Source organism: Cyclopterus lumpus, chromosome 17, assembly GCF_009769545.1.
Source record: "Cyclopterus lumpus isolate fCycLum1 chromosome 17, fCycLum1.pri, whole genome shotgun sequence".
Taxonomy (NCBI): Eukaryota; Metazoa; Chordata; class Actinopteri; order Perciformes; family Cyclopteridae; genus Cyclopterus; species Cyclopterus lumpus.
Window position 1 is genome coordinate 20,322,196 of NC_046982.1, and position 24,526 is coordinate 20,346,721.

General features: G+C 45.3%; 4 protein-coding genes across 8 annotated transcripts; 1 reads left to right on the forward strand and 3 right to left on the reverse strand.

The window, feature by feature from the left end:
- Window positions 1-1,317: 1,317 nt before the first annotated feature.
- snap47 (synaptosome associated protein 47) lies at window positions 1,318-6,207 on the reverse strand. 4 transcript variants are annotated; one of them, XM_034555074.1, is made up of 6 exons: window positions 5,857-6,207; window positions 5,244-5,766; window positions 4,594-5,096; window positions 4,174-4,289; window positions 1,820-1,998; window positions 1,318-1,749 (listed from the first exon to the last, which is right to left on the reverse strand). In XM_034555074.1, exons 1-5 carry the CDS (start codon window positions 5,963-5,965, stop codon window positions 1,852-1,854), a joined length of 1,398 nt encoding a protein of 465 aa, XP_034410965.1. In that variant the 5' UTR covers window positions 5,966-6,207; the 3' UTR covers window positions 1,318-1,749; window positions 1,820-1,851. The 4 variants fall into 4 exon arrangements, with proteins under 4 accessions (XP_034410965.1, XP_034410966.1, XP_034410964.1 ...); XM_034555075.1 differs by lacking the exon at window positions 1,318-1,749 and having other exon boundaries at window positions 1,829-1,998; window positions 4,174-4,293; XM_034555073.1 differs by lacking the exon at window positions 1,318-1,749 and having other exon boundaries at window positions 1,880-4,293.
- Window positions 6,153-8,827, forward strand: jmjd4 (jumonji domain containing 4). Of its 2 annotated transcripts, XM_034555078.1 has the most exons (7): window positions 6,153-6,893; window positions 7,029-7,194; window positions 7,295-7,420; window positions 7,544-7,811; window positions 7,894-8,040; window positions 8,148-8,484; window positions 8,537-8,827. In XM_034555078.1, the coding sequence occupies exons 1-6, from the start codon at window positions 6,641-6,643 to the stop codon at window positions 8,481-8,483; spliced, it is 1,296 nt and encodes a 431-aa protein (XP_034410969.1). In that variant the 5' UTR covers window positions 6,153-6,640; the 3' UTR covers window position 8,484; window positions 8,537-8,827. The 2 variants fall into 2 exon arrangements, with proteins under 2 accessions (XP_034410969.1, XP_034410968.1); XM_034555077.1 differs by having other exon boundaries at window positions 8,148-8,827.
- Window position 8,828: 1 nt separating this feature from the next.
- Window positions 8,829-11,215, reverse strand: iba57 (iron-sulfur cluster assembly factor IBA57). Its single transcript, XM_034555079.1, has 3 exons — window positions 10,747-11,215; window positions 9,679-10,028; window positions 8,829-9,535 (listed from the first exon to the last, which is right to left on the reverse strand). The coding sequence occupies exons 1-3, from the start codon at window positions 11,196-11,198 to the stop codon at window positions 9,144-9,146; spliced, it is 1,194 nt and encodes a 397-aa protein (XP_034410970.1). The 5' UTR covers window positions 11,199-11,215; the 3' UTR covers window positions 8,829-9,143.
- Window positions 11,216-14,293: 3,078 nt separating this feature from the next.
- On the reverse strand, window positions 14,294-23,205 carry cx47.1 (connexin 47.1). The gene is made up of 2 exons (XM_034555739.1): window positions 23,168-23,205; window positions 14,294-15,582 (listed from the first exon to the last, which is right to left on the reverse strand). The coding sequence occupies exon 2, from the start codon at window positions 15,551-15,553 to the stop codon at window positions 14,294-14,296; it is 1,260 nt and encodes a 419-aa protein (XP_034411630.1). The 5' UTR covers window positions 15,554-15,582; window positions 23,168-23,205.
- Window positions 23,206-24,526: the final 1,321 nt, after the last annotated feature.

Sequence of the window (24,526 nt, forward strand, 5' to 3'; positions counted from 1 at the left end):
ATTTAACGTTGTTATAGCTCAGTTATCTTAGTTTTACGGTGGCGTACATGGAATATCTTAAGTTTTAAAGTGGATTACATGGATTTATTAGAGCGCTGCCGCTCAAACCAGCTGCAGCTCAACATGCTGATGGCACTAAAACCCAGACCTGAGAGGAACTGGAGTCGGCTGTTAAATGGGACACATACTCATGTACTTAATGGCCTGATGCACATAATCTGATCCATTGTTTACATGAAAATAATGCACACAACCTCTTTTAACCAACAAAAGAATTCAAATAAACCAACGATTTTACTTAGAATCTGAGAGTACTTTATTGCAAATTATGCTATTACAGACTTTCAATAGGGGCGACTTCCGAGCCGTGAAAAAGGAATTAATTCCTTGATCGATTTCATTTATTTGCTCTGAGAAAGTTGCAGGTGTACTTTTCCCCTTATTATTTAGAGCTGATGGTTTATTTTTTATAGATTTACCTCTATGAAATTGTTATTTTAAAAACATGGTACAGACAATTTTTAACTTCCAGTTAACAGTGATAAGAGACCACAATAAAATCACAGAATTACAATACATGTGTCTGTGAAGAGTCAGAATAGTATCCATCTTTAGCAAGACATATACAGTAGATGAGGACATTAATATGGAGTATCTTGTGTATAATAGTGTTTCTGTTCCGTTTTCCCAGAACTTAAGTTGCACATTTGCAGCCGTCTGCTAAATATTGGTGTTTTTCACTCGATGCGATACAAGGCAGCAGTATTGAGACATGCAACATTGAGCCACAGGGACGCCGTGTCCAGAGAGGATAAGTGACACCTGCTCTAGGACCTGAGAAAAGACAGTCGAGGTTCTCAACAGGAAGAAAGCCGGTACATTTTCAGAAACGCAGACATTACTGTGAAAACACTGGACCTGCCGGTCGATTACTATTATTATTATTAAATCGTGTCATTTGGGAAGTATGTTAACCCAACTTGCATCAAGAGGATCGAATCAGGGTCATCCTCCAGTCTCACAATTGTCATGAACCAACATGCAGTTTATTATGAAAACATGAATAAATGGGCTCGTTATTTTTCAAATGTCCATTTTGCCTGTCACTGTCAGCTACCCCCCCCCCCCCCCCCCCAAAAAATCCAACAGCGGTGACTCAGCAAGGAGGCGGAGTCAGGAGTGATCCCTCATTCGATTCCCACGAAGCATAGCCAAAGCCACGCCCACTCCCAGGCACTGCATCTAGTGCTGGCGGGGGCCATCAATTTGGTTATTCTCCTACTGGTATATTTCAGAGCACACCTTTTCTTTCCATGGAATCTGAACCGAGTGGAGATCAAGTATGCGAGTTCCACATGGCGAACCGTTTTCAAAAAAGGACGGCGGTGCAGCCAATCAAGACAAATGTTACGCTGACGACGCAAGCGAAGCGGCTCAGAGGGCGGAGCGCAGACGCCACCCGTCATAAAGACGGCTCGTTTATCACAGTCACATATGTCTCAAATGAACGTATTAAATACAAAAATATATATATTCACAAAGCGCAAAGTCTTACCAGCATCCCGTATATGAAAAGGGATATTGGTAAACATCTTTAGTGTTGCGCAAAATGAAAATCACTAATGCTTGGACCCATGTGATTTGTAAGGAACAAACATCTTAAGGAGTATTTTTGATACGCAAGTCCCTGCTGCTGTTTTCCGCTGTTCTCACATTGGGAAATTGAGAATTGAGAAATGCACTGTGGACCAATCCTGTGAGGGCGATGTCCTCATCGCCCTCACAGGATTGGTCCACAGTGCATTTCCTGCATGTTGACCTCGTGTGCGTCTTTGCCGGACTGTCAGAGAGCTACAGCAGCCTCTTCATGCGGCAGGTGTGCTTCTCTATGTGCATGGTGGCTCTGTCGGTGGAGCTGGTCAGGTCGTCCAGAACGTCATCCTGCCGCTCCAGCTCCGTGTCTGCCTCCAGGGCAAGGTTCTTCAGCTGCATCAGCATCTGCACACACACACACACACACACACACTCCTCGTTTGAATTACACACTAGCCCCCCCCCCCCTCCCCCCCCCCAGTGAACATGGACTGAACCGAGGAGCATGACACAAATAAAAAGAAGATTGAATACTGAAACTGACAAGAAAAAGGAAAAAAGCAGTTGCCGGGTGGAACATGTGGACCATATGTGAAGACGTGTACAGATGGGGTCAGGGAGTTCGAAAGTGAGTGAGTGTGTGTGTGTGAGTGTGTGTGTTGAAAACAGAGAAAGAGGAGCAGGTGAGAATGAAAAGGTAATTAAATTCAACGTTTTTTTTTTTTTTTGACAACCTGCCTGCTGCTGAATGTCTTAATATGATGATGTTCCAGACGTCGTGCAGCATATGAAGCTTGAGAAGATATTCAGAGAGAAATCTTTGGCTCATCTCCCGATGGGATCGTTGAACTCGTACGATACTATTTGTTTTCGTCTCTCGGCGGTTGTAAGGAACACATGCGACTAACATCTCTATGGTCCGGCAACCGTGTATGTTATGGTTGATGGAACAACTTAAATACAAGAGGGACGTGCCAAGCAAAATCTAATAAACACTCCCCTCCCCCCCCCCCAAACCCCCACCGGCTTCTAAAATAATATTGTGCTATGCTACACATGCTCTCACACGCCTACTGACATTATGTCAGTTTTCTTTCACCCGGGCCGAACATCGGACCCCGAACCACTGAAACCGTTCCAGACGGCAGTTTGAAAAACAGATAGTGTGTCAACACACACACACACACACACCGAGGAAAACGACTGCATTTGCTCACTCGAGAGTCAGCTGGGAGAACGTGACTGAAGCACACATTCGCAGATTTTTAGTGCGTCATAGAAAGAAGAAAAAAAAGTGAATATTTTTAGCCGTTGCTTATTCAATGGTTCGAGGGCTTTAGTCATGTAGAAAGCCCCTAAATTAAACATTTAGGCTAGAAACACACGTGCTTAAAATGCTAGTCTCGCGCACGACTGGGAAAATTTTCAGGACCGCGAAATTATCAGCAGAAATACCAGAACATGAAATCTACGAATGAGTAAACCAGTTTCGTGCCCGCGAGCAATAATACTGGTATAAAATGTTGGGACAAAGGGGAATATTTGCTCACAGCACTTACTGCAGGATATGAAACGGAGTGACCGTCTATAGATTCTAATCTGTGCACGAGTCGCATTAAGAGGAGGGCGTGTGCAGGAGCGCGGCATTAAGTCCAAATTGGCGGCCTTTGAAGTTTATTTTGCGAACACAATAGACGGGGCCGACCCGGCCCGACGCTGTCGCCGCTGTGATAAATGTGTTCGAAAAAAAAGATTATAGGACAACAGTGAAACGTTGTACGTCGTTATTATGAACAATTATTAACTACATATTCGTGTATAAAGTCTTAACAATGCCTCCGTCGAGATAAGATGTAGGCAGTGGGTCTGCATCGTGGAAAAAGGGACTGGGTCACACAAGGCTGCAAGTACTCGTCAACCCCAATATTCTGTATTATCTTCTTTATGTTATGTGTTTATGCATGAAAAATTAAAATGGGCGAATATATCCATCCAACTTCCAAATATGTATCGGTACGGGACTCAAAAGATGGTTTTGTCACGCGTGTGTTACATTATTTCTCGTCGGAGTTTAGTACAATCACGGTGATCTCGTGAAGTCAACGCTCATTAAATCATCTAAATTATCTGTATGTGTGGAAAAAAAAAAAAAAAAAACGGTTCGACATTAAATTTGATTCTAAAAATAAAACTGAGAATAAAAGACTTGGAATATAAAAGTTGCCTTCATCATAAGTCTGAATTTGCATCCGTGTGAAGGTCTTTCCACCACAGACGAGGTTCCGCATGGAAAGACGTTGTAAAGTCCGACCAGACGACTGGACATGTTTTCTTTCCTTCTCTTAAAACCAGGATGGACGTTGGTTTTCGTGGTCTCGCTGGATAACTTTTTAATCACACAGGATAAGAAAAATAAAAATCACTCTGGTGAATTGTGTGGGTTTGGGAACGGAACTTTCAAAATACACGTCGCTGAAAACCACATGGCTTGTTTACTATAATAAATATAATTCCGAAGAATATGTGAAGGATCTAGATTTCGCGGGTCACGTTTTTTTTTCGCAAACGGGGGCCTCTCACCTGCTTGAGTTCTTGGGCCTCGGCCTGACTGACAGTCGGCTGGGGGACGTGCACCTGCAGCTGGGACAGCTCTCCTGCTGGGAGCTGCAGCGGGAGCTCCGTCACTTGGCTCAAACCTGACTCCATGGGGTGGAGATGGTGCAAAAAAAAAAAAAAAGAAAGTACATATGTTGTTTATGAGGCAAAGTAACTGAGGCAATCAGGATGAAGTGACTCATCAAAACAAAATATATCTGTGAAGGAGAAACACCCGTAACCCGTGCCCAAAAAGAGGGACGAGATGTTTTTACATGTGGCTGCACACCTATAAACACACAGGAGGTGGGAACATAGACCTTTACTGCCACTTAGTGGTCAGTTTCATACTAGACATGGAAACAGTGAAGGAGCCCTTTTTTATGTATATTACCCACGCCTTACCTTCGTTCCAGTTCGGTCTCTCTGCGTCACACGGCGATGAAGCCGGAGTCGCTCTGAACGCAGCGTATCCACTCGTGAAGTCCACTTTCTTCTTGTACTGCATGTCCAACACCGACATGGCCTCCGGCATCTTGGCGGACAGGAACCTGTAGCATATATCGGGCTTGCCGATGAACCGCTGCCTGACGGTGATCTCGTACGGACTGTGCACCCGGATCTCGTCGACGTCGTTCCGTTCGAAGCGGTGGAGGAGTTGGCAGTTCGTGTCTCGCGCCTCCAGCGAGGAGACAAGCACCAACAAGCATCCGGGTTTTAAGTCGGAGCTCCCGCCTTGGGTCACCACAGCCGGGATGCTCGCGATCACCTTATTTCTAGCGGACCCTTTGCCGGCCACAGAAGCTGCGGCGGCTCTGGCGGCGTCCTCGGCCTTGGCCTCCTGCTGACCCTTCCAGGGGAGTTTACCAAAAGGCCACCAGGAGGGAGACTCCAGCTGCAACAAAAGCCTGCAACAGAGTTAAAAGGGGAAAGGAGGAATTCATGGGTGTGTGACTCGTTTCACCATTATATTGGGTCTGTTTTTGTATTTTAACTACTTAGTTATGGCAGTCAACAGCAAGTGCATAACATCAGGAAAATATTCAGATAATTACTTATCAGCCACGCCCAGATCAGAGTCAATGGTCTCCAGCCCCTGCATCATATTGTCAAACTGCTCTCCTTGGTGGCTGAGGACCCTGCCGGTGTCCTCCAGTCTCTTCTGGGACCCTGCCACCAGCTTGATGAGCTCCCCGCCCTTCGAGGGGTGACATTCGGCCCCCCGGGCCTCTGAGGAAGGGGACAGAAGGCGTTCCCTCCAGAAATGCTCCAACACATTATAAACCACCACCCTGTTGGGCTTAAGGGAACCAAACCAGTGTTTCACGTTGCCCTCTTCAAGCACCGTGAGAGTGCTGAAGATGAAACTGGACGACTCCATCTTGATCTCCATGATCCCGGAGAGGCGGAAGCTGGCCAGGCTCTCTTTACTCTGGTTGGAGACAAAGTGCACCGTGGTCCGGGTGAGAGACAGCGTGCCATTTTCCCACCGCTTGTCACTGTTGATGTAATAGGAGCCAGACCAGCTGTGGATGGGAACGTCCCGGCTCATTTTGGAAAGGAGATACACCAATTCACCTAGAAGGATAATAAATACGCTTCAATATTAGGCAACACATTGTGTACAAGACAAGTTCAGACACATGTTGCTCAGGAGATTTAACATACTTTCCTTCAGGATGTATTCAGGGATCCAGGCAGCAGATGAGCTCAAATCGGCAGCTTCAGTTTTGGAAGAGCGACCTTCCTCTCTGTCCAACTGGACCGCATTGCGCATGCGTCGTTATAACGTTATATATGATATGATAATAATAATAATCTTGCGATATGATAATAAATTGCAATTGTATCCGTCCAAACGTCACAGATAAATCAACATCCCCCTCGTTGGGCTCAGCGTTGCCCCATCAGTATCGCTGGTGTTTATTACGGAAGTGACGTCACGCAAGAGCGCGGCCGTGTTTACTGTCCGACTTGAAACAAGAATGATGATTTCCAGAGAAAGGCTATCGCGGCATAATTGTTGACGGCGGTTTTTTATATAGCAACAATATTTTTAAAAATATATTATATATATTATATATATATATATATATATATATATCTTACAGTGTTAGTATTAAATACATTGAAACGGTAACATAGCAAGTAACGTTAACTGGTGACAGTAAATACACACCAACGGTAAGCTATGTCCGTCGTTCAGGAACCGTAACCTCCCTACGGCTATGGAGTCAAACGCAGCGACCTGTGGTCATAAGAGGAAAATATATATATATACGTATTACAATAATGTAAGACGTCTAACCTTCATCTAGTCTACGTCCGACAGCGTTAGTGAGAAGACGTGCGCTGCTGTAATGTCAACCCAGCTAACAGCTAGCTAGCTCATTCTGCTAGTTTCTTGCCGTCCGAGCCTGGGTGACAGCTAGGTTTTTTTTAGCTAACAGCTATGGACAGGGAGGCGTACCGCAACTGCTGCAGCCTGGTCAAAATGCCGAGGCAGCCGTACGAACAGTTCTGGTCTTCACATTTCGTCGACTACATCGACAAGGAGCTGAGCTATTTCAAGTTCTTCAAGAAGTACCTGCTCCCCAATCACCCCTGTATGTTTTCGAGGAGGTTCACGCAGGACTGGAAGTGTAGGAAACAGTGGGTGTCCGAGGAAGGGAAGCCCAATTTCCAGAAACTGCTGCAAGAGTTCGGTAAATAGGTCCAATTACTAGTGGCACCATTAACCCCCACGTGCACGTCATCGTGCAGCTGCTCGTTTATTACCGGTGTCAATGTTGCTTGCAAGATAATGTTGATGTTGTTGTTGTTGTTCTTCTTCATCGCAGAAGAGACTCCTGTGCCTGTGGCTAACTGCAACGCAAAGGAGTACAATGCAAACCCTAAACAAGTCATGCCTTTCAAAGAATTTATACAATACTGGAAGGAATACATCCAGAATGGCCACTCGTCACCTAAAGGATGTCTTTATCTTAAAGACTGGCACATGGCAAGGTATCGATCCATATGTGTTTATCTGAACTTTGCTTCATATAGCACTGTGTGCATTATATGTAACTACCACCATGATGCATGTAATGTTATGGTTCTACAGGGACTTTCCAGAGCATAATGTTTACACCACACCGGTCTTCTTTTCTTCCGACTGGCTTAATGAATACTGGGATACGATTGAAGTGGATGACTACCGATTTGTCTACATGGGACCGAAGGGCTCGTGGTATGAAACATTCAACATAATGTTGGCAAATCTTCTTCTTTTTTTTTTATTGTTACGTATTAAAAATAAATGTCTGAACACATACGGGTCATCGCTCAATCAGGTGCGCTTCCTCGTCTCCAGGACCCCTTTCCACGCCGACGTGTTCCGCTCCTACAGTTGGTCTGCGAACATCTGCGGCAGGAAGAAGTGGCTCCTGTACCCTCCGGGTCAGGAGGAGTTTCTGCGCGACACTCACGGCAACCTCCCTTACGACGTGACGTCGGCCGAGGTTCGAGACGGGGGTCTTTTCCCGCGCTCCGAGGAAGCCTGTCAACCTCTTGAGATCATCCAAGAGGCGGGCGAAATCATCTTCGTGCCCAGCGGCTGGCACCATCAAGTTTATAATCTGGTAAGAGCTAGAGTTTTATACCCAATGACATACATTAAGGCCTGTTATGTTATTGTAAACTCTTTAAATGTTCTTGTTACAGGAGGACACCATCTCTATTAATCACAACTGGTTGAACGGCTGCAACGTAGACATCATGTGGCAGTTCCTTCAGAACGAGCTGTCGTCTGTTCAAAAAGAAATAGACGAGTGGAGAAACACCATGGACTCGTGGCATCAGCACTGCCAGGTACCTCCAGAGATGAGGCCGTTCGGCCCGCATGCTTCCCAGACACGCGCTGCTACCGCCGATGTTTGCAGCGTCCTATTTAAAGTCGTCGTCATTTTACTTTTCAGGTTATCATGAAGGCCTGCTCGGGTATCAACTACGCAGAATTTGCATCGTTCTTGAAAATCGTCGCCGACAACCGAATGGCTGTGCTGAACGCCCGTTCCTCCGGGGACTCCTCCGATTACCCGCGGCACCTCTCGGAGACCCTCGCCACGCTTGGACCTTACCACGCTGCCTTCGACCTCCAAAGAGTGGCGCACGTTATCGAATGCCTACTCTGCAACGAAGACTTTAAGAGGCTCGATCATTCGACTTTGACTTTGCAGCCGGAGACCATGTTGCAGCAAATTCGGGCCACCATACAGTCCACCAGGGGGCAGCATCTCCTTTATCAGGAATAAGATGCTCCCCATACAGTCCACCAGGGGGCAGCATCTCCTTTATCAGGAATAAGATGCTCCCCATACAGTCCACCAGGGGGCAGCGTCTCCTTTAATCAGGAATAAGATGCTCCCCATACAGTCCACCAGGGGGCAGCGTCTCCTTTATCAGGAATAAGATCATCGCCTGGAAATGGCTTGAATGAAAAAAAGTGCCAATTTGTACAGTGCGATTAAGATGACGATAAAAGGCGTTACCACACCTTTGGATTGAGATGAATGGCAATCTCAAATGTCGCTTATTGAATGTTTGGAATTTTCTTTTGCACTGAAATATGGATAAATTAAAAAGAAATAGGCATTGAGTTTTTGTATTGCATGTTTATTCAAAAAACACCAATACCACTGATGGCATATCCTGTTGTACAGTGCAAATAGATTTGTTAAATAATATAATTATATGGTAAATAATACTTTCCAGTTTTGCAAAAAAATAATAATAAAACACCCCAAAAAGATTTGTTTGCAAACAAAAAAATATATACTCACACAAACAGACTAGTGCCACACAGCTGTGAAGCAATGACAGTGTAACGTACTGTACTTCAGGGTTCTGTCCGTAAGAAGTCTGTCAGATGGGATGCATGTCACATTTCAGGGAGCGATAAAACATCCTCCTCTTCAGTCGACGTTCGCGTCTTTAGGCCACCAGTCTGGCACAGAAGCCTCGAGTGACACGGCGGCGTCGTCAGAAGTTTTGAGCGTCAACGTTTCTTTGGCATGCGCCAAGCGAATCAGGCCCAGGCCCAGCTCGCCAACGCCTGCCCGGTGCTTCCCAGCTGGCTTGCCCGACTGCGTTTGCAGCGCGGCGCCTTCCTCGAGGTCTCGGACCGGGGCTGACAACCGCACTGGCATCAGGCGCTTCCGAACCACCCCGGTGTGATGAGTCCTGGCCGTGAGCTCCTGGCCGATGTAACAGCCCTTGCTGAAGCTGATGCCCTGCATGTAGACAAGATTTGACTCTAGCGGTAGTGCCAGCCCAGGGGGAAGGTCCCTCACTCCCTCAGGAAGTCCTAGACAACAATGACAGGAAAGGAAATAAACAAAAACATGTCAAAAAAGTGTCAAAAGCGCATTTACAAACACAAGGGCACACTAATGTCCTCTTCTTCTTTTTCCTCCTCTCTAACAAACTGTGCACACCAACTGGTCTTACCTATTGTGTAGCGATGTCTGTGATACTCTCCCGTGTCACCTTTCTGACACGACGCAACGACATCCGAGGGGTCAACTCGACCGTCCAACACCAACCTCCAGCCCATGTCCCGGGTTCGAGGATCGGCGTGCCACACCAGAGCCTTTCCCGGGGAGGAGAGCTCGGGCGTACCGGCCTCTGCACCCGCGTTCTTTTGCTTGCAAAGCACCGCCCATACGGAGAGCTCCGGACACGGGCTTACGGCGACCTTCCTGCGGAGCTTGTACATCTTCAAATGTCTCAGGACCGAGTCCTCCATTGTGCTGTCGCACTCCAGGAAAACGCGCCGTCCGTCATCGGCTTCTTTCAGGCTGAAAAAGGAAATGAGAGCAAATTTAGTGCCTCGTGAAACAGAAAATCCACTATAAAAACATAAAACTATACGAATCTGTTAATTCGGTGTTACTGCGTACATGTATGGTGAAAACCATGCATTTCCTCAATCTGCTGATTAACTCGAGTTAATGACTCTACTACCCCAGAGCAGCACCAAAAGATGTGCATATCGACATATAGTTCTGCAAACTATTTATTATTTAAACCAGGTGAATCCCATTGAGATTTAAAAAAAAATCTCTTTTTCGAGGGGTGACCTGGCCAAGACAGGCAGCAACATAAGAATCACATAGTTACAACAACAACAAAACAGTGACATAACAGAGTTAATTTCATTTAAGTTAGTTTATTTTTGGGAACCTGCCTTCCATTTCTTTCATTTTATATTTAAAAACAGTAAGTGGCATCAGTTCATTAAGCTATTAATGCACCTGTGACATTGGGCCTGTGTCTTTCTTCTAATGTAGAACAGGTGCATATTTTTAAAGGGAAACACCTGTAAAGGTGTCTCTTTTTTTATTTTATTACACTGACTTGGAGTGACCTTAAATGTGACTCCATTTAACAAGGGAGTTTCAGCGGTGGTGCCAACGCCAGCAACTGCGTCTTGGAGATAAGAAAACGTCGCCCCCGCCCCGGTGGTGACCGAGACGGTGCAATGGAGGTGTGTTCTCTCTCTCTCTCTCTCTCTACCTGTACAGCATGACGTCATACAAAGTTCTCCCTTGCACGTTCAGCATGTGCGAGTACATGGCCGTGAGTCCGGGCTGCTGCTCCTCCTCCTCCTCCTCCAGCAGCCCCACGTCGTTGGTCACGATGCCCTGGAGAAACGGGCTCGTGTCCGGCCCCTGGATGGCGAGTAAAGTCCGGTGAGGGAGCCGGTAGCACACGAACCGAGCGGGGCCGTCTCCCCGGTCGGTGTCCCGGATGTACCGTCTGACGGGGACGCCCGCCGGAGCCGACACGGCGGAGAGAAACGGCACGCGCGAATACCGACACGCGGACGTGAACGCACCGCGAGCGAGACACAGGACCGTCATGTCGCGCGCGTGGGGTAATTTAATGGCCGCTGCGCCTGTTAACAACAGTGGACGGCTACATAACACGGGACTCAAGGGCGGCCATTTTGAAACCCCACAATGCATCGCTCCAAAATATAGCAACCTCCGGTGCGCGTGTGTGACGTACGTTACTTGTAGGGAAGAGTGTGTTACCTCACTTTTAGCTGTACAGTTACACTTTATGACATGTTTACACAAAGGAAACATTAGAAATGTGCACGAGACGGATTGTATTCTGTTTTATTTTATTTTATAATTTGTTTGTTTATTTTTATATTATAGTTTGTTTTGAACTATCTACTGTCTCTGTAGCACTCTTGAGATTATTTTTTAATGAAAAGTGCCTTATAAATAAAAAGCTGTATTATTATTATTATTATTGTTAAAATATGCACGTTGCCCCCCTCCACCCCCTGAAACAAATACAAATAGGTAATGACAAACAACGCATGATATCTAAATACATTTCAATATTGAATGTTTACTCTGTATAAAAACACACCAGCTGGGTTTGTTGTTGTTTGGAAACAGGTGTTTATTCCATCGGCATCTTCTCAGCCAATATGTTCTGGTTGCAGCATGATATGCACAAGATGTCATAATGTCATATGTTAACTGGACAGATTGAGTACATCTTATTTTTACAGGTTCATCACACAGGCTTTTTATGGTTGTGTGTTTAGTGTACGTATACTATATGATTTTTTAGATTATATTAGATTACACTACATTGGGATTATACAGATGAAATAAAGAATGTTACCCCTCAGAGGTTGCATGATTTATTATTAATTAACTTGACTTGCCTACTGATCATTATGTTCAGGGAGCGACACGATCGATAACTATAGTGTTGTATATAACAAGCCGTGACATTGAATAAATTACGGGCCATGTCTGAGCTGAAATATTCAATCGCCTATGTAATGGCTGTATTAGTGTCAGGGATTAAATTGACTCGACTCAGGCAGTTTATGCAATTTAACGTGGCTCCACCACGGCTCTAAAACCCTTCACTGCTCAGTAAAACTTCTGAACAGATGGGAAAATATAAAAAACCTGAGCACAAAATGTGCAACTCATTAGCAGGTAAAAGATTGAAAGAAAAAGTGATGGGGGGGGGGGAAAAAAGATAATAAAACTCTATGACGTGAAGGGAAAGTGCACCAAATGGTTTTCTTCTAGGATATAAATAAATACAAAAAAGCAGCTTTTTATCTTTTAAAAGAAACAAACTCATTGTTCTCTCTGTTTACGATCTGTTGATTTGCAGCAGGTGTGGAACGCCCCTCGATTTAATGTGTAAGAAGATGTCGTCTTCGGATACAAGCGCGTACAAGCCTGTCACTCTAATGCAGTGATCGTGTGTAAACATGGACGTAAGCTATAGTCATGTTTATGGGGTTTTATGGATTGTTGAGGGGTGTGTAGGTTTAGGGTTCTTAGTTTGGTCCACACCTGGTGCTACTTATCCAATATTTAATAGGTGCTTGTCTCCAGAAGTCTATCTTTTGACACATACACCCTCAGTCTTGTTTAAATTATTGGCCTATGTTTTATTTTCTCATTGCTCCAGCTGATTCTGGAAAATAGCTACTTTTCCCATATTTAAGTGATTTGATTGATATGCACCGACGCTTTGCTGCATTCACAGTTTACTGCCCCATACATTTAAAAATTGTTCTTAAAAAAGCAAGTACATATACTTTAAATTGTCTGTGGTCAGTCACAGAAGAATCTCAAAGCGTGAAATCACTTTTTACAAGTTAGTACAAATTAATTCATTTAGTATTCGACCAAAAAATGACTTTACTTTATGATTTGATTGGCTCTTTTTCTTGTTACAATGTACAGTAAGCCTTTACTTGTTAGAACAACATACTTATCGCAAGCTTCTAACTTTGAATTACACTTCAACGATGACAACTTTTCACATTGCAGACACACCATTGTTACAAAGTGTGGTAATAATGTGTCACAAAGCAACAACGCCGAGGTTTCAAATTACTTTATTTGTTTCATGAATGAAATATACGAGAACAGTCTTTAAAAGTTTTTTTAGGCACTTTGAAGTATGACAACAGTGAAGGCAGGATTAAATATTATTCAGAAACAAACAAACTTATCATCTTCAAGACCTAACATGTCTAAACATAAGGTAAATATAGAGCTAGTAAGGATGTTTTTTTTCTACTGTAAGCTATGTGCGTATACTTTATGTTCCAAGTTATAAAGCATGCATCGTCTGCTTCTGGTTGCGTAAAAAAAAAAAAAAGGTATTTTAGTTGAAAAATCTGATTTTCTATTTCACTCACCTCTTCTTCCCCCTTGAAACGTGACATTGCAAGGCTCTTGGGAAAATATATATACATAGAATAGATTAAAAAGGCTTTGCACACGCAAATGACGTTGAAGATCGTCACGCTGAGCAGAAGAGCCAGCCCATGTTTAAATTATCTTTTATTTTTTTAATCAAAAATATTTCACATTTCATCTGCTTCCAGAAACACTCCTACCACACTACATCCCCCCAACCCCCCCCCCCCCCCAAAAAAAGAAATACATCCCGACATGTTAAAACGTGCATCTTTCCGACAATAATCCTCATTCTTCAGAAGTGAGTGCATTTTTGTACAGTGTTTTTTTCCACTGCATTTTTTTTTCATATTTGGATTGAGGGTACAATCACACTTACAAAAAAAGTTAGATTAATCCAGTTCAGCGGCAGTCAAGGGTAGATCAGATAAATAGCTCGAAGCAGTCTGTTTATACTTTGACATTTTAGCTGGAATTAGAGATGTAGAACTAAATAAGCACATGTTAACCATGTCCAGAAGCTACGGGGGGAAGCACAACATGACAAGACTACGGGCCCGAAGAAGATTCGTGATACTGGATTTGATCAGTTCCACATGTGTGTGTTTTTTTCCTTTTTTGAATCCCCCCCCCCCCCCAAAAAAAAAAGAAACTGTGTATTGTACTCCTTCAGCTGGGTGATTGAAATTCTCAATTGTTATTGTCCTAAGTCGCATCTCTCTCCCGCACACACACACACACACACACACACACACACACACACACACGCACACACACACACATCCTCCAGCTGTGTCACAGTGCAGTCCTGGAGTCCCTTTTTTTTTTTTTACTGTTAATTTACTAAAATGAAATTCATCTCTCTAGATCCAGACAGAGGTCTTTCCATTTTTCACAATGGCGGCCGCCTTCTCCGTGGCTGATTTCGGCCTCGCTCCTTGCTTCTCTTGGACCGTGTTGACTCGGTTTTGTTCCGCCATCGTGCCTCCGGACACCGGACTGCTGGTTCTGGATGTCTGCTCGTTGGTTTTGGTTTGGTACGTCTGAAAGGCCATGTCCAGCTGCTCCTGGGCCACCCGCAGGTGCCGGTGGAGGCTCGCCAGATCCGACGGGATGTTCTCATCCGGGCTGGTGCACTGCTGCTCCTCCTGGGCCACGTTGGCCATGTTCTGCTCGTGGGTGATGAGGCTGTTGGGGATCCTGCCGGGTTTGTCCGTCTTCATCACGAGGTTGTAACCCGGAGGAGACGCCGGGATGTTTCGAGAAAACGGGTAGCCGTAGGACATCCGGCGGCCCCGGTTCCTCTTCGCGCGCAGGGTGTCCCGAAAAGTGCCGATTCCCAAGTGGAGCATCTCGCACACGTTCAGCACCAGGCAAAGGCAGCTCACCACGTACATGATGAGGAGGAAGATAGTCTTCTCCGTGGGCCTGGAGATGAAACAGTCCACTCGGTGGGGACAGGGAACTCTGTTGCACACGTATGACGGATTGACCCGGAAGCCGTAGAGGAGGTACTGTCCCGCCAGGAAAGCGATTTCAAAAATAGCTCGCGACATGAGCTGCAGAACGTAGATTCTCATCAGGCCTTCTTGCATTATTCTCCGGCGGCCGTCGTGCTTCGGCGGGTCTTTCCCGGTGCCCGTCGCCGGCTCGGGCTTGGCCTCCCGCGCCTCCAGCGCGTCCTCGTAGATCATGGGCTCGGCGTCGTCGTCCTCGTCCTCCTCCATGACGTCCTCCAGACGGTGGCTCTCCCTCCACCTGGAGTGAGGACGAGGCTTTTGGCGCAGCCGGCGGTGCTTCCTGCGATCCTCCTCCGTGGTGCGCGCTATCTTGTGGATGGCGTAGCCCATGTACATGATGGAGGGGGTGGAGATCATGATGATCTGGAAGACCCAGAAGCGGACGTGCGACAGCGGGGCGAACGCATCGTAGCACACGTTGTCGCAGCCCGGCTGCTTGGTGTTGCAGGTGAACTTGGTCTGCTCGTCCGAGTAGATGGACTCGCCTCCGACCGCCGTGAGCACGATGCGGAAGATGATGAGCACCGTCAGCCACACTTTGCCCACGAAGGTGGAGTGGTTGTGGATCTCTTCCAGGAGACGAGTGAGAAAGCTCCAGCTCATGTTGCTCTCACAAGCTTGTCAACTAGAGTCTGCGAAGAGAGGATAAAGAGATTTATCGAGTGATCGTCATGTCGCGCAGATAATATCACGTTGTTGTGTTATATATTGTGATGTTACAGTTGTATTCCTTATATCAAATGCATGTGCTGTTTGGCTCCAATTAACAGTTCTAATCAATTAATCGTTGACTATAATGTACCAACCATTCCCAGCTGTGATCTAGGAAACAAACACAAGACACAAGACAATGGCTCGCGTTGATTCATGTCAGCGAGAGTGGGGTGATCTTCTAATATCCCTCTTCTAACACATTGAAATAGTTTATGAAATGGAATTTGATCATATTGCGCTGACCAAAAGAGGGCGACGGGCTTGGAGACGCAGAACCAAACTGACACGACTTTTAAAGAAAAAGCTCATTGTGGTACTCAAGAGAGACACTTCAGAAACACGCTGCACTCGACATGGCGACCGCATCGTGTCCGGGGGGGGGGGGATGACATGAGACCCTCGCGGTGTCGATGGAGGCCTCCAGGAGACACAGTGTTGCGCTTCTGTCCAGAGCCGCACGACTCCCCCCCCCCCCCCCGTTGGTTTTCATGACACTGCGGTCACTGTGTTCCCCCCTTGGCGTGGTGGGGACGAGCCATCTGAGTGAACAGGAGAAGGCTTGTTGGCTCTGCTGCCACGAGGCCTCCCCCCCCCCCCCCCCATCCTCCAGATACCCAGCACCGCTGACGCCGGGGAGAGGTACACAGCCCCGCATTGGAGAGACAGATGGCACCTAATAAGTGGGCGAGTCGCATGAGGGCATGACAGGAGGGCCGCTACACCGAGGACGCCATACGTTTAAAGGAATCTGTGGCGTGCGCGTAGCGGATCAACGGCATCGACGTCACGCCCCCCCCCCCGAACGCTGGCGTGATCTTTGAGGCATCCGTCTCACGCCTCGTCTGTCTTTAATATTTTTTTTTTAAATTTTTAACCAGGTCTCCCCTAAAAAAACATTTCTAACCTACGTGGGACTTGTTTAATAAATAGAGACGAGATGCCGTGTAAATGCAACGAAGACCCTGTTCCTGCATTTTTTTTGCCGGGATGTCGTTCAAAGGAACTCTCTCCAAGTCGTAGACATTTTTATTTTATTTTTCTACTTTTATAATCGGTTAAAATTATACTTTTAATGAATTAAAACATTTCAGAAATACAGCTCTTCGAATCTTATACCTTCAGATGTGTTGTGGTTACAGAAAATATAAACATTAATTCAATTCCACAATATAGAAATAAGGGTTCATAAATTAGATAGTTTAAAACGTGATGCACGCCCAATATATTTTAACATTATTAATGATGCATTATGTTGTATTCTGTGTCGGTGAATAGCTTAAGAAGAATATATATTACTACAGTTCACACTGTAACAACAGAGTCATTCACATTGATGTGACGGGGCCATCACGCAGCTTTCTTTCAGGTAAATGACCGAAACAACCCACCTTGAAAAGTTGCACATGCATTCCCCATCCTGCAGGTCTCCCGCGCCCTCTCTAGATGTCCCCTGCACAGTCTGATCCATTGCACACCACTTCCATCCTAACGTCCTGGACCCCCCCCCTTTTTTTTCTTCTTCTTCCTCCGTCTGTATTGATAACTTCCAGAATGGACAAAATAAAAACAATGATGAGAACTTATCAGACTATTCTATTTATTCCGTTTGCAGCCCACTCCGGGAATGAAGTGAGTGAGGTCTTGCCGCTGTGAATGCCTCACATTGTGGACTTGCGTCTGGTTTCTATTACACCAGCCTTCTGCTCAAGAAGGAAGTATTTAAAAAAAAACAACAAAAAAAAAAACAAGAGAGGCCTGAACACCCAAAAAAAAAAAAAGAAATCCTCCTCTAGCAAAATGACCCTCATCCAAAAAGGGTTCAGACTCGAGGATATCGCGCCGCGGATTGAAAAGAACACCCCGGCTGAGGGAGCGCGTTGATCGCAACACAGTCAAACCCCCCCTCAACCCCCCGAACGCTCATGTGCAACGTCTGTAACACAGATGATGGTCTCTCTCTCTCTCTCTCTCTCTCTCTCTCTCTCTCCGAGTCTCTTACTTTTTGCTAACCCTCCCTCTCTCTCTCTCTCTCTCTCTCTCTCTCTCTCTCTCTCTACATCTCCATCCATGTGTCTCAGCTTCTTCTTCTTCTTCTTCTTCTTCTTGCAGGTCAATGTCCTCCTTGCCCTCCAACAGCAGTATAGCTCACTCTGAGAAAGAAGGTCACGGATAGGGTCGTGGCACACTTAGTTAAAAAAAAAAAAAGGTAATTCACACGCACACACACACACACACACACACACACACACACACACGCACACACACACACACAGTAAATGCAGAGATTTTTTGTCCGTCCATTACATAACAGTTCACAGCGCTGGTCCCTCACGGGGAGACAAAGACGGGGGAGTTTTCGAGGACAGAAAGTGTCACCGTGGGGACATTAGCCACCTTGCCCTCGGTGTGCAGAATGTTAACCAGCAGGTAACGCTCAGTCATATCGAGTGTCATAATATTTATGGGTCCCGCGTCCAGGCAGACGGCCAGATAACAAAGCAGCGGGACAGGTCGGCACTCTACACTCCTCGCTTACGCGTCTTTTTCCGACGCCGTGTTTATACTTTTCGAAGCTCCCTCGAACCGCGCGGCGCGTTAGCATCTACCCGCAAGATGCTCGGTGTGGGGGGGGGGGAGGGAGAAGGCCACGAGATGGATATTTAAAAAAAAAAGTTCTTCTTTCACATGTGACAGCAAGAGCGGCTCCATGCGAAACAGAAGTGTGAGTCGGAAATAACACGACAAAGTACAGACGAGGAGGTTGATTCATGGGGCGGTAAAAGTCGGAAAGGAATTCTCTCCGGGGGGGGGGGGGGGGGGGGGGGGGGGAGAGTCAACTACTTTTTAATAAAAGGACAGATAAACGGCTTAGTGTCTGGCTCGCGTTAATGAAAGGCGTCACGGTGACCATATTATTCTAATGTTGCTTTCACGAGGCCCTCAATAACCCCTTTAATTACGACCCGTGTGCAGCCGCGCGGCCCGAGAGCAACGCGCTCGGCATCAGTCCGCAGGGACGTCAGACTGTTATTAGTTTACGGGATAAAAAAAAACAACAACAAAAAAACACAAAAGACGAGGTATAGTGCGAGCGCATGAAAAAGTTTTTTTTTTGCGTTTTAAAAAAAAAATTCTGTTTCTGTTTGAGTGGTTTGTGGTGCTAAAGAGAGCTCGGGGAGACGGCCATCTGGGCCTGCAGGAGCCACCGGACCCCGGGCCCCCCCCCTGCTTCGCCTTCAGGGGCCCCCCCCTCTCTGAGTCTGACTGAGAGGAGATGTGGCGTATAGCGAGCGCCCCCCTTGGTGCAGCGCTGAAGATGAGGAGACGGGGGGATGCTGCTGGAATGAGCAGAGCGTTTGGGATTCTGGACATGTGCTTATCCCTAAGGGACGGATACGCACGTGTCGTTAAGTTGCATAAGGTCCATAAGAAGGTGGAAATTCATGTAAAAGTCAATTAGAGTTTATGCTCCTCAAGACTCAGTTGGTAGCGCTTGGGTTTACAAGTAACACTCTCTGGTACTAATATAGGTCAGAAATTATTTTTTAAAATGTGTTTAAAGACAGATGTAAGCATTAAGTTAAAGTTATGTTAGGCGATGTATCTCAAATTGATATATATATATAATTATCCATATATATATATATATATATATATTTATATAATTATCCATATATATACATATTTATATATATATATATATATATTTATATATATATATATATATGTATATATATATATCAAAATAAATATATATATATATATAAATATATATATATATGGATAATTATATATATATATATAGTTATCCATCCTGATAACTCACACTTCTAAAAATCGAACATTGCTATAAATAACCCTTATTCTCTTACTATTGTTTCTTATCAGAACCTCAAATGTGCGTACAAAAGAAAACCAACATATTTAATCTATTCTTCATTTTAATTGTTATGTTATTAAAACATGGGCAGTTCATATCACTGTTTCTTTCGTAAGAGCAGCATTTATGTGATACTTGGAATAGCTGTAATTTTGGAATAGCTGTAATTAGTCTTTAAAATTGCATTAAAAGGTTTAAAATTGCACCCAGTTACTTCACAACCAAAAACAATTGTGCAACACATGCGCGCGGTCGTCAACCCGATGCGTGTCTGGGTTGTGAACGTCCCTTTCGTCCTCTGATGCTCAGGCGACTCTAGCTTTGGGAAACTGTAGTTCACGTTGATAAATATTGATTGGACCGCCCAGAGCCGGGAAAAATACATCAAAGTATTCCCCTGTAAGACATTGTTTGACATTGCTCTTGTCACAAGGTCTGGCATCATGTGACAGCCTCATGAGGATGTTAAATATTCATTAGGTCGTGGTTTATATTTAGTGTTAAATGTAAAATAGAGCTTTTTATTTTTTAATGAATTATTTTAATGTGGTAGCATCTGTGAGAACTTAAAAAAAAAAAAAAAAGATTTTTAAAAATCTAACGCTACAGCTGCCAATTAAATAAGGCGGCAAACTTACTTTTAAAGACAAAAAATAAATAATAAATCAAATTGAATCGCATCCCTCAAATTCATTGCATTCCTTAATCATAAGAATCGTATGGGATCATGCGTAACGATTGTTATTCCCAGACGGTTTCACCTTTCGGGGAGAGGTCACCGGGGAGAGCTGTGAGGGGTTTGGAGTGACGCAACGCGGAGGAGTGAACATCTCGACGAGCCTCCTTCGGCCGCCCGCCAATGTCATCGCAAAAGAGTTCTTTTTCCCCCCTCCCGCACGTATTTACCGAATAAAGTTGATGCGAGCAGACTGGGGGGGCTGTGGAGGTCTGTGTTTATGTAACAGATCAAGCTCCACCATGTGACTTGGATGCACCCCCCACCCCCCTCCCTCAGAGAAAAAGAGTGACACAAGACACCAGAGCAAAAACATGCAACTTGGTGCATCATCTCTCCTCTCAACTATATCATTAAACTGCTCTTACCATGCGGTGTGTGTGTGTGTGTGTGGGGGGGGGGGGGGGGGGGGGCTATCCCATAGGCAGCCTGAGAGTGGTGGCAGTCCCATCTCATTTGTTCATTTTCTTTTTCAGTTTCTCAGCCGAGCCTATCCTGCCCCCGGGGTGAGCGCGTCCCGTGCCAGTTTTACTAAGGCTGGACTCCACTGAAGCGACGGAGATGAAGAGAAGCCTTGAGGTGGATGCCAACCAACAACCTCCCTTCAGCCGGGGCTCTGCGTCCCCCCCCCCCCCCATGAGCACAGCAACGCAATCATACAAATACAAACAACTCATTCGGCTAACATTTGTGTCATCTTCATTCTATATACTACACATCTGGACTCAAAAAAAACCCGTCAAACTATTTAAAGCGCTGGAGAAAACGACGATGTATTGCAATATTATCTATATTGGATGAGAAGTATAGATTATGTTCCAGTGGAATTGGACTTACGGAAGAAGGTTACATTCATTTTTACTTCCCTGACAAAGTCCAATCATTCTGGTAGTAAAGCTTTATAAAAAAAAAAAGAGTCTCATTCATGTTCATATAGTGGGAAGTGATAAAGTGTTGCCTCACCCATTTGACCTTTTTGTAATAATTCACAATCCGATATGAGTTTCTTTTCCCCAGTTTAATGCAAACTGGGCACCAGTTCTTTTACCAACTTGTGGAACACTGGAAATATGAGAAACCAGTAGCCGCAGATTGACTTCAGGCCACACGAGACGGTGCTGCCACGTCACGTTCGGTTATGAATTAATTGAAGAAGAGGAAAAAAAAGTGATTAATTGGAGCAAACGTCAAAAAATCCTGCATGTTTACACGTTTGCACTGATATCAAAGAAGATCGTGAGCAGAGCGCTGATTTAGAGGCCGAAGAGATGATGTGAGTATTTATTAATTGTTTTTATCCCCCTTGTTATTATTATTTCAAACAGTACACACAGCTCACCCATCCAAACAAACAAAAAACACTTTTTGCCTGCAGAGCCGGAGGGGGGTTAATCTTTGACATTATCTTGTCTTAACTGGCCATGTCATGTGGGCTGATCTGGGGCCAGCCCAAAGGAGCAGCAGACCTAGTCAGGGTCATTTGGACTACCAGAGATATACATGTGTGTGTGTGTGTGTGTGTGTGTGTGTGTGTGTGTGTGTGTGTGTGTGTGTGTGCACTGCAAGTCCTTCCTTCCAGATGCCTTCGTGCCCGTTGCCCTTCTCCAACTCAGTGAACTCCTGGTAGCCACGCTGCAGGACTCCACTGATAACAGTGGCAACTCTCTCTCTCTCTCTCTCTCCCCCTCTCTCTCTCTCTTTGTGTGTGCACATCCTGTATGGATGCACGAGGGAATATGTGACTCAGCGATAATAAAAAAAAAAAAGGGCAATCTATGGAGCAAAAGGCACCGGCACGCTCACCTTGGAGGTTAATGATTACGTGTTGCGGGGAATCGATCCTTTCACTAAATAAAAGAAGGAACACCTGAATATAGTTTATATGTTCATTTTAATGAAGAAAAAAAAAAAATGTTGTCAGTGGAAGTTCGTGTCCACTAGATGGCAATCGCGAGAATATTCATGAACATCTTTGGAGAAGAATTCAACTTTCTAAGTCGCTCCCTCGTGTCAATGACCTGCCCGTAGTGATTACACTGAGCTGCCATGGCGATGACATTTTCTTATATTGGGAGCAATGACACCCCGGTTGACACGGAGTCAAAAACACAAAAAAACCTGGGCGAGACCCTCGTGACATATACATCACGGCTCATACTTTTAAGGGTCGAGTTTACGGGGCATTTTCATGATGAACGTAAAATGAGTGTAAAAATACCCGACATCTATGCGGCAGTTCTCATGGAGGCTTTATCAAAAACAGGAAGGGTTGTTTAATGAGCCGGGCTCAGTGTTTACCAGCTTCGCTTTCCTGTTTTACTGGAAGGGGATATGTTCCTTTTGTTGGTTGGATACCGCTGCAGCTTAAACCCGGGCAGAGATCAACCATTTAGTGTTTTTCATCAGTCGTCCGTTGTCGGTTTTATTACATGCTCTTTTTTTAATTGTCCCTTGTCTGTTTTTGGCACGCTTTTATTTTATATACATTTATGTCGTAAATCAAGTTTTAAAACAAAAATATTTGAGCCTATTGCTCAGAAGTCCTCTGGATTTTTAAGTAAAATACGAATGACAAAAGGGAGACAACAATTCAAAAACGGGAGACAATGGCAGTAAAATTCAACCTCTCAGCAATGGTGTTAAACCCAACTGTATCCTCCTTAAATTAAGATTGAATGCAACCGGAAAAGAAGCTGATGTTGAGGCAAAAAAAGGGTAACAAGCAAACCTACTTATTTTCCGCCCACTTCGAGTCACACAAACTTCTATTACTCCGGTTGAATTCAAATGGTTCGGTAAAAACATTTGCATGATATGAACACCAAAAATCCACAGCACCACAGCGAGAGAGAGAGAAGAAGAAAAGAAAGAATAATGAAGGCTGTACCTGCCAGTCCATGCGGATAAAGCAGGAGCTTATTCTACGCTTTGCGGTGGGTCATCTCGGGCAGGCGTCCAGAGGCATCGTTTCACTGCTCAGGCTCAGGAACCGGATGAGAGAGACACAATGGGCCATTTTCCTTCAAAAACACCCTTCACCACCAAGTACAGGGAGGACACTCGGGGGACCAGCATCCTGCCAAAGGCCCCCATTGTTCCTCCATTGCCATGACCAGTGACTGTTTGTTTATTTAATTCAGGATGGCTCCGATACGACGAACCCTGTTCATCCACCCAGAGATGACGAGACGTGGAGCTCTGGACCTCCAAAACGTTGCTTTTCACGATATCTGCATGTCTGCATGACATGTGAGATTATACTGCCCATGTTGACAGGTTCCTTTAACCCCCCCATGTTGACAGGTTCCTTTAACCCCCCCTTATTGACAGGTTCCTTTAACCCCTTATATTGGCAGGTTCCTTTAACCCCCCATATTGGCAGGTTCCTTTAACCCCCCCATGTTGACAGGTTCCTTTAACTCCCCCTTGTTGACAGGTTCCTTTAACCCCTCATATTGGCAGGTTCCTTTAACCCCCCATATTGGCAGGTTCCTTTAACCCCCCCTTGTTGACAGGTTCCTTTAACCCCTCATATTGGCAGGTTCCTTTAACCCCCCATATTGGCAGGTTCCTTTAACCCCCCCTTATTGGCAGGTCCCTTTAACCCTCCATATTGGCAGGTTCCTTTAACCCCCCATATTGGCAGGTTCCTTTAACCCCCCCTTATTGGCAGGTTCCTTTAACCCTCCATATTGGCAGGTTCCTTTAACCCCTCATATTGGCAGGTTCCTTTAACCCCCCCCCCCCCCTTATTGGCAGGTTCCTTTAACCTCTCATATTGGCAGGTTCCTTTAACCCCCCCTTGTTGACAGATTCCTTTAACCCCCCCTTGTTGACAGGTTCCTTTAACCCCTCATATTGGCAGGTTCCTTTAACCCCCCATATTGGCAGGTTCCTTTAACCCCCCCTTGTTGACAGGTTCCTTTAACCCCCCATATTGACAGGTTCTTTTAACCCCCCCTTGTTGACAGGTTCCTTTAACCCCTCATATTTGCAGGTTCCTTTAACCCCCCATATTGGCAGGTTCCTTTAACCCCCCCTTGTTGACAGGTTCCTTTAACCCCCCATATTGACAGGTTCTTTTAACCCCCCCTTGTTGACAGGTTCCTTTAACCCCTCATATTTGCAGGTTCCTTTAACCCCCCATATTGACAGGTTCCTTTAACCCCCCCTTATTGGCAGGTTCCTTTAACCCTCCATATTGGCAGGTTCCTTTAACCCCCCATATTGGCAGGTCCCTTTAACC

Coding starts and splice junctions, on each gene's coding strand:
- snap47 (XM_034555073.1), bottom strand. CDS start 5,965: ATGCGCAATGCGGTCCAGTTGGACAGAGAGGAAGGTCGCTCTTCCAAA. Junction 5,097..5,243: donor GATCTGGGCGTGGCTGATAA/GTAATTATCTGA, acceptor ACTCTGTTGCAG/GCTTTTGTTGCAGCTGGAGT. Junction 4,294..4,593: donor GAGACCGAACTGGAACGAAG/GTAAGGCGTGGG, acceptor CACCCCATGGAG/TCAGGTTTGAGCCAAGTGAC.
- jmjd4 (XM_034555077.1), top strand. CDS start 6,641: ATGGACAGGGAGGCGTACCGCAACTGCTGCAGCCTGGTCAAAATGCCG. Junction 7,195..7,294: donor AAAGACTGGCACATGGCAAG/GTATCGATCCAT, acceptor ATGGTTCTACAG/GGACTTTCCAGAGCATAATG. Junction 8,041..8,147: donor CGTGGCATCAGCACTGCCAG/GTACCTCCAGAG, acceptor TTTACTTTTCAG/GTTATCATGAAGGCCTGCTC.
- iba57 (XM_034555079.1), bottom strand. CDS start 11,198: ATGCATTGTGGGGTTTCAAAATGGCCGCCCTTGAGTCCCGTGTTATGT. Junction 10,029..10,746: donor TATGACGTCATGCTGTACAG/GTAGAGAGAGAG, acceptor TTCCTTTTTCAG/CCTGAAAGAAGCCGATGACG. Junction 9,536..9,678: donor CAGACATCGCTACACAATAG/GTAAGACCAGTT, acceptor ATTGTTGTCTAG/GACTTCCTGAGGGAGTGAGG.
- cx47.1 (XM_034555739.1), bottom strand. CDS start 15,553: ATGAGCTGGAGCTTTCTCACTCGTCTCCTGGAAGAGATCCACAACCAC.